General features: G+C 35.1%; 2 protein-coding genes across 2 annotated transcripts; both read right to left on the reverse strand.

The window, feature by feature from the left end:
• Positions 1 to 1,944: 1,944 nt before the first annotated feature.
• LOC120196255 (probable E3 ubiquitin-protein ligase RNF217) lies at positions 1,945 to 3,376 on the reverse strand. The gene is made up of 2 exons (XM_039198102.1): positions 2,458 to 3,376; positions 1,945 to 2,275 (listed from the first exon to the last, which is right to left on the reverse strand). The coding sequence occupies exons 1-2, from the start codon at positions 3,267 to 3,269 to the stop codon at positions 2,203 to 2,205; spliced, it is 885 nt and encodes a 294-aa protein (XP_039054033.1). The 5' UTR covers positions 3,270 to 3,376; the 3' UTR covers positions 1,945 to 2,202.
• A 2,572-nt stretch (positions 3,377 to 5,948) lies between these two features.
• Positions 5,949 to 7,590, reverse strand: LOC120196293 (probable E3 ubiquitin-protein ligase RNF217). The gene is made up of 2 exons (XM_039198128.1): positions 6,614 to 7,590; positions 5,949 to 6,373 (listed from the first exon to the last, which is right to left on the reverse strand). Exons 1-2 carry the CDS (start codon positions 7,450 to 7,452, stop codon positions 6,301 to 6,303), a joined length of 912 nt encoding a protein of 303 aa, XP_039054059.1. The 5' UTR covers positions 7,453 to 7,590; the 3' UTR covers positions 5,949 to 6,300.
• Positions 7,591 to 8,658: the final 1,068 nt, after the last annotated feature.

The following is an 8,658-nucleotide window of genomic DNA, read 5'->3' on the forward strand; positions in this document are numbered from 1 at the left end:
TTAAAATTTATTATTATATTTCTATAAAGAAATGATTAAACAAAATAAGTTGAGTTAAATTTGATGTTTCTTATGGTCACACTTTTTGAATGTAAATAGATGTGTTATGGGGCTGCATGTTTTTGGTTAGAAGGTCCCGTAAGAATAAAGCTATTATATCCTCAATAAAATTTAAAATCTGTATCAACATTATGCAGAATAATAATAAACCATATAGAATGAATAAATAAATAAATTTTAGTATTTCATAAATGATCATGGTTAAAAAAAATGTTATTTTTTCTTAAAATTCTAAGTTCGAACAGTTTATCCACATGGTGTATGCATTGTTAATAAGGGACAAACCTAGAGGGGATGGGCGGGGGCGGTCGTCCCCTTAAATTTTTTAATTATTATATATTTTAGACATTTTCTTTGTATTTTATATTAAAAATATATTTTCGCACCCCTAAAATTGTATAAGTTATCTCATACTTAAAATTTTATGAATTCGTCATCTAACATAAAATATTATGTTTGTCCCCATTATCAAAGATTAAAAAAATTATAAACAACACAGACCCCAATAACCTCGGTGGTAAAAAAATTATTGTTATTTATTAAGGTATCGGGTTCAAACATTAGGAAAGTCAGTGGTGTGAGTGTTCAAAAACAAAAGGTTGAGCGTTATATTTGAACATATACTACCTTGTATTTACTCTAGATTAATAAAAAAAATTATAAACAAATATTATCTTATAATTATCATATTAATATATTTTTATTGTATTATTAATTTAATATTTAAAAGTATTTTTATAATAAAACTTTATTTAAGATTTTAATATAATAATTAGAAGTGTATATAAATGAATAAAAGTCTCATATTAGACAAGTAAATAAAATTCTTATAACAAGCAATTACTAATAATTTAAATTGATAGGTTAAAGATAAAATCGTATTAATAATAAAGATAATAATTATTTTATATTAATTAACATAAAAAGGTGGATTCCTTCCATAAAAAAAAATGCAAAGCTAACAGCAAAATACGGATGCTTTGCGTGAAATGGCATAAAAAAATAGAAACCAACCATATTGCTGTAATTTGAATAAGATAGAACAGAATCAAGATGCCAAGCGAGCATCAAACTTTTCCTAGCGGAAATTGCCTATTTGTATCCAAACTTATCTAATCAGCGATGCCAACATCATCTTCAGATAATTAGAATTCAAAGATATATATATATATATATATATATATATCCGATAAACAATGAAAAAGCGAATCAAAATGCTTTCTTTTGGTTGAAAATTAATTAGACAGAGACCGATATTAGTTCTTTACTTTCTTCTTTCAAGTCAACCAAGTTTACACTCCTCGTTTCCACCGAGAAAGAATTTGCCCATGAACCATCACTAGAATCTTTTGGAATATTGCCCCAAGTGACGAGAAAAGTTTCACATTTATTAGCCCCCACAAAGGCGATGGAAAGTGAGTGAATTAGGAAAGTTTTTAGGGTGTTTCAGAAACCAAGCATTGGATTCTACATTAATTATTCCACTGGATTGTTCTTAGCACTAACATATTGGAAAATGAACATGTCAGCCTAGCCAAAGCCAAACGTGAAAATCGGAAGAAGCATGAACCAATTAAGGATCAGCAGTTTTAGCCGAGAGTTTAGGTAAATACCTGGAAGTGGTGCATTGATTGAATTTTAAATGAATTAGTCCATAAATAAGCGGGTTGCTATCAGAATGACATAATTCATGTGGAACTTGGATTTGATTAATGATTTAGGTTTGGGGAAAAAGCCATCCTTGTTTATGTTGTTTTTGGATGACTAGGTGAAAACTAAAATCTAGTTTATGTTGCAACACATCAGCAAGAAAATGATAATCATAAAGAAATCTGGTAATGAATTCAAGAAGTGTAGATTTCACTTGTTGAAAGTAATCTGGCAATTTTACAGGATTCACTTCAAAAATACTTTCAGGTAGCAGTAAAACAAAGCCAAATCATAGTCACAAATATAGAACCAGATCATTTTTTACAATGCAATTGTTTGCTTCCTGGTTTATAGAGCTAAAGCATAAACCAAAATTCAGGACAAATTCTGTTTGTCATCCATCTGGATGCTAAGAGCCACTCCCAATGATTGAAAATAATTTCACCAACTGCTGTTTCACATTCTTATCCTTGTCATTCTATACATGCTACCTTAGTTTCCCTGGCAACCGCCATGATCATGAGTCCATTTTGCTCCACACGCATAACAAAATTGGTACTTGCACCTGCAACCACAAGCATAAATGTGAGTCTAGTAATCATATGAACCAACTCGATTAAAATCCTGCTTCATTTATAGCTATTTCTTTGCACCAATGTCTAAACAATGAGCTTAAAACTAATCAGGGTCCTGCGTTACCCTATCGAGGTTACTTTCTGAGCAAGCAAGTATAAAACATAGACTAACCTGCAAGTCATATGCGGGCAACCTTCGGTTCTTTCTACCATGAAACGGCAACTGGGACAATTGCGCCATTTTTTCTCTTTGGCAAGGTTCCTCACCATTAGATCATCCCTTCCTCTCTCATCCTCACTCAGCATCTGGTACTCCTCACAGCTGATCCCTGGATGCCATGGAACATTACATTGAACACAAAACAATCTATGGCAGTTAGGACACTCGGCTTCTGCTATCACTTCTCCTTGGTTATCATTCAGCAACAAAGCTGAACAATCTTTGAAAGGACAGTAAAGTCTCCCACCTGTTGCGCAAAGTAGTTCTTCGCATAGTAAATCTTCCCAACGATCATTTGCCTCTTTAGGAAGCCGAGGCCTACATGCTTCAAGCTCCAACAAGACTCCACAATCCTCCCCCGGGCACATGATTATGGTTATATGTTGCTCCAGTCTTGTCTTTACGTATGTGCTAATACAATCAACACAAAATGAGTGAGAGCAACCCGGGATTGTGAACATTTGATGCCTTTCTTTTCTATCAATACATATCTCACAGTAGCTTCGGGAGGATTCACCGGCTTTGTTTGCAAATCTTCTTGGCTTGTGCTCAGGCACCCAGGAGCTCGCTCGTGTATTGGTCACCCTTGAGGTTGAGGATGAAGACGAGATGGTTTCTTCAGCAGAGAGCAATATTGCTTCTTGAAACTGCAACTCTTCAGCCAATTGGGCATCTAAGTCTTCCAAATCCTCTACTTCGTTTCCAAAAAGAGCAGACCAATAAATCTCTCCTGCAGAATTGAAATAAGACGAAGCATGTGCCATGTTACAAGCACCTAATTACAGGACCTATCTTCTTTACTTGTTCTTAACTAGCCCTGATTTTCACCATTGGTATATATAAATGGCATAGCTTTGAAGCTAACTTGATAGGAACATGCCACTTGTGGTTTAACTTTTCACGTAACTTGCTAGGAAATTGTCCATTACGATCCAAGCAATTTATCAGCAACTAAGCAACGGAGACTTGACTTTAGTTTCCAAATTAAACAAAAGAATAAACAAATATGAGCGGAGATGAATCTTTGACTTGTGCTTTTCGTTATACCATTCACCCTTTCCAAATTTCGTCATCTGTATATAAATAATATCCAATGTCTATTCTAATACAGGAAACTTAGTTTCCAAGTTTCTATTTTATTATTATTTTTTTTTGAAAATGCAAGTTTCTATTTTAGAATTAAATAAACGGGGAAGGTAAAGAAAATAATAATACTAAGGGAAATAACAATGAAGCCGAGTCCTACTAAAAAAAGGCCTTTAATTGTAACTTGCCTGTCAAGATGTCATTTTTCTATACTAAAATCTTGGTCATTTTTTTTTATCTGATTACTGTCACTTGCCACCAGAAAACTGTCACTTCCCACCAGAAAGCTAAAAACCAAAGAAAGGGAAGTAGTTACCACAGAACAAAAGTCATCTGCCACCAATCTAAAACTGACACGTGAATTAAATAATTGGGTAAATTACATTATTCTTCACTAAACTATACTCTCTCTCCTATTTTCCTCACTCAACTTTCAATTTATCTAATTTACTCACTCAACTGTACAAATTGAATCATTTTGCTCACTCCCCTGTTATCTCTCTAACGTTTTGATGACATATCATTTTTTTAATAATAAAATAATTTATAAAATAACAAAAAAATTGAAGGTGGCCAGATACCATTGCCAGCCACCGTCAACCACCGTAGATGGTGGTCGTTTGGTCTCAAATCTCATGGGTCGCTTCATCTTGACACCTCGAGTTCGAATTTAACCTCCATTTTATTGGAACTTGCTCCGAAGTCCACGAATTTAAGATTGAAAGTGAGGAAGCTGAAATGTTTAAATCCATAATCATGGGGCTTGGGACATTTTCCGGTGAAACAATCATCAAATTAGGACTCAGGAGGTCGAGATGAACCGACCCATAAAATTTAGGATAGAATGACCACCATTTACGACGGTAGACGGTGGTTGGAATGAAAATGGTGTGGTGTCCAACGACGGCAACCGGTTGCAAAGTAAAGAGAAAATGGGGAGAAAGAAAAAGGGAAAAAAAATAAAGAAATGAAAAAGAAAAAAAAAAGGACTCTATAATGGATTCAAAACGACATCGTTTTGGTGTATATTTGAGTTTTTCAAAATAACGTCATTTTGAAGCTTAAGCCATTTCTGTGCCATGTCATAATATCGTTAAATAGTTAACGATAGAGTGAGCAAAATGATTTGTAAAGTTCAGTGAACAAATTAAAAAAATTGAAAGTTAGGTGAGGAAAATAGGAGAAAGTGTATAGTTCAATGAGTAACGATATAATTTACCCTAAATGATTTCGTTTTTCATTAGTATCCCATTTAGTTATTTATCTTGTCTTTGTCGCTAAAAGAGATGGACTTTGGACCGCAATTTTATTGACTATCACTACTATATATTGAGATGAAAATCTCATAATTATTAATTGATATATATGGTGGGGCGAGGGGAATATAAGTGATTTCATTGGTAAAGTAGAACATACGCACCCGTGGTGCATATTGCTGATCGGGCGAGCGTTTGCTCTGCTTCCTAAGCCATTGTACTTGTTAACCCCACAGTGCAGAACGAAGAGCTAGAGGCATGCAATGTGTTACAGGCTTTGGACTTTCAAGTGTGCATGTGCGCGCTTGGCCAGGATCATGGTTACCTTGGTTCCCCACCCCACTTTCATCACTCATACAGGGACCCTTTACTGGTTTTACACAACACACCTGATCCTAGAACGGTTCAGGTCAATGACAAACGCATAGCTGTGATAGTGAATAGAAGTGTGAAATCTACTAGACTGGAAGATCTCATATTGCATACTAAAGCACTGATATCCTTTAAAAGAAACAGATTCCTATTTCCTACAAGAGCAAACAAAATTGAAAAGAGACTCACTGCACAGGAATGTCCTTCATATCACCGTTCTGTTTGCTTACTTCTACTTTATGACTGAACACTCAATGTTGGATCTTAATAATTCTCCCAAGATTATGAATAGAGAAAAGTGCCTAAAAATATCATGTAATCGACCAAAGACTTATATTAGATGTAAGATCGGTAAAATACTAGCACATAAAGGAACTTAAGCAGAGAGAAAGCTATTTCCTCAGTATAGCTACATTTGCTTGCTTTATTTAAAGATCAGAAAATAGTTCAACATACAGAGTGCAGTAGCTTAAGCAAAGAAATTTTGAAAAAGGTCATAAGGGAGCGCCCGTACTATACATTTCCAACAGATTCATATAGTTCATGTTCTTCATTTAGCTAATATCACCTTTATTCTCCTCTTTTAATCCCACCTAAATAAAAAGGTTTCTTTAAGGTTACCCAATTTTGTATTAACAAATCAATGCCTTCAAAGATCCTTTTCGATTAAGCATTGTTATGAAAGGGCACTTTAGCAGTATATTCTTTCACTTGGCTATAGTGAAATAATAAAATTGCTGTTTTCAAGACTTTTTTCTTTCATGAGCTTCTAGGATACAGTTCTATGGTTTTATACTGGTGTTTTAATGTGCATTTTCAGCATGTATATTTAACAAATAGACTACCACAAAATGAACCACTAACTTGATCAATCAAGTACAAACAACAATTGATAAACATCATCCACATACTAGAATAATAACTAGCAATTCAGTTGAACAAATAGTCTGATCTTTCAGAAACTAGAGCATTAGCCCAAATTAAACTTACTCCACATATGATGCAAATATTTTCTCTGAGAGACTAAAAACAACTAAAATGATGATAACATTTACTGTGGTCTTGTTGAGTTGTTGTGCTCTTAGTTCCTCGAGCAACCACCGTGATTATCACTCCACTGTTCTCCGCAACCATAACAAAACTGGAACTTACACCTGCAGCCACAGTCATAGGACAACCCCTAATGCTATTTTTAAGAAGTTTTGAATCATTTTCAGTTCAACAATTCGCAAGAGTCCAGTATAAACACATCTATACGAGTCCGAGGGAATTTTTCCCACTCCAGTATACGCAAGGATAAAATCTACATCTAATCATTCAAATTCCAAAGACAAGGGAAATCATTCATTATAATCTATATCAGTGTTATAAATCACTAGAATATTTTAACTGACCTGCAAATCATATGTGGGCAACCTACTGTTCTTTCAACATAATATTTGCACTTGGGGCACCTAGCCCATTTTTGCTGCTTGGCAAGTTCCCTCACCATGAGATCTTCTCTGCCTCTTTCATCCTCATTAAGCCTCTGGAATTCTGCACATTCGATCCCTGGATGCCATGGCACATAACATTGTGCACAAAACAATCTATGGCAGAAAGGGCACTCAGACTCTCTAATAGCTTCCCCTCCGTCATTCAGCAACGAGGCCGAGCAATCCCTGAAAGGACAGTAAAATCTCTGGGACGCATTAATAAACTCCTGACAAAGAGCATCTTCCCATCGATGGATTACCACCTCGGGAAGCAGAGGCCTACAGACATCGAGTTCCAAGACAGCCCCGCAGTTCACTCCAGGGCACCTTATAAGGGTCACGCTTTCTTCAACCCTTGTCAAGACATGCTTGCTGATGCAATCAGAACAGTAAGAGTGATTGCAGGTTTCCGTTGTGAACATCTGATCGTTCTCTTTCCTTTCAACGCAAATCTCACAGAAACTTAAGGAGGATTCACCGGCTCCCTTTGTTTCCATATCCACGGACCCGGGCAGAGGCATGACTTGGATTAATATGGGCGATGAAGAATGGGCGATGTATGGGTTGCAGATGGTGTTTTTACCCTTGTTCGAAGAGACTGTTGATGACATGAGAGCCTCTTGAAACTGCAACTCCTGGGCATACTTGTCGTCGGACGGAGGAAAGATTTCATCTTCGTGTTCGTCAAAGAGTGCCGAGTAGTAAAAATCATCAACAAAATCAAGATCAGATGATGGTGTGGTTTGTGCCATGATCATATCAAGGACTCTTTACTAACTGTCTCTACACTCCACAAGGTTCCCTTTTTTTCTTAACAAAATGGAGGAAGCGGCATAGCTTTTCTAGGAATTTAGCACTGAAGATCCTTAGTCTGATTGAACTCTTTCATCAAGGGGAAATCCTTAAAAAATGTAAATTCTTTTATCCATCTTTAATATTATTTTTCAAAAAATATTTTGTTTGGACTAAAAGTAATTCTAAAAAATTCATTTTTAAAAATAATTTTTAGGGTAAAGTATAATAATGGTCACTGAATTTTTTTAAATCTTGCATTTAAGTCCCCCAACTTTTAAAACTTGCAATACAATCCTCCAACATTTAGTCCGTTTGCAATATGGTCCCCAACGTAAACAACCATTTGACGTCGTTACACTGCCGTTAGAAGAAGATGACGTGGCAGTCCTCCAACATTTAGTTCGTTTGTAATATGATCACTAAACTTTTAAAGCACTTACATTTAGGTCCCCCAACTTTTAAAACTTACAATACAATCCTCAATTTCACTCTAAATCCCAAATTCTAAAATAATTCAATCATATTTTAAACTCTAAATTCTAAAATACTTCAATTTAGGGTTTAGAATATAATTAAAGTATTTTGGAATTTGGGTTTTAGAATGTAATTGAAGTGTTTTGAAATTTTGAACATGAATTTGTTATTTGACAGTGTTTACTTCAATATAAATTTGAGGTTTGTTGTATGCACATCCAACGGCTGCCGCACTTTGAACATGAAAAGTGCACCTATCACGTTAATTGCATAAACCGTTGAAGTAAAAGTAATAAGGTCAATTTGTCTTGTTCGTAGTTATCGCACTTTGGTATGACAATACAATAGGTTTGGATGGAACTTGAGCATGCACATCCAACGGTTGCGAAAATAGTAAAGAGTTTTAGATCATAGGACTACAACATTCAACCAAGTAATAACTAAAATAAACCAATAATATCAATTAATAACTCATTCAAAATTAGGACTTAATAAATAAAGGGAAAGAGGCTCGATCATAGTCACTCAAAAGCTAAGGTGTCAAATGGGTTGTTTAAGATAGACATTAGATGCCAAATACAACATTACCAGTTGCAAATGCATTAATGGCTACCCTTTTAACATATAATTGCTTCTAATGCTCTATGTTTCTCAATAGCCAAACATGATGAGAATCTAAAGCAGATAGCAGAACT

This window comes from Hibiscus syriacus, unplaced genomic scaffold (genome assembly GCF_006381635.1).
Source record: "Hibiscus syriacus cultivar Baekdansim isolate YM2019G1 unplaced genomic scaffold, ASM638163v2 tig00117032_pilon, whole genome shotgun sequence".
Taxonomy (NCBI): domain Eukaryota; kingdom Viridiplantae; phylum Streptophyta; class Magnoliopsida; order Malvales; family Malvaceae; genus Hibiscus; species Hibiscus syriacus.

What these genes read in the sequence shown, in the direction of transcription:
- LOC120196255 (XM_039198102.1), bottom strand. Translation starts at nt 3,269, where the DNA reads ATGGCACATGCTTCGTCTTATTTCAATTCTGCAGGAGAGATTTATTGG. An exon ending in TGCCCGCATATGACTTGCAG is followed by an intron (nt 2,276 to 2,457) that starts GTTAGTCTATGT and finishes TTGTGGTTGCAG; the next exon opens with GTGCAAGTACCAATTTTGTT.
- LOC120196293 (XM_039198128.1), bottom strand. Translation starts at nt 7,452, where the DNA reads ATGATCATGGCACAAACCACACCATCATCTGATCTTGATTTTGTTGAT. An exon ending in TGCCCACATATGATTTGCAG is followed by an intron (nt 6,374 to 6,613) that starts GTCAGTTAAAAT and finishes CTGTGGCTGCAG; the next exon opens with GTGTAAGTTCCAGTTTTGTT.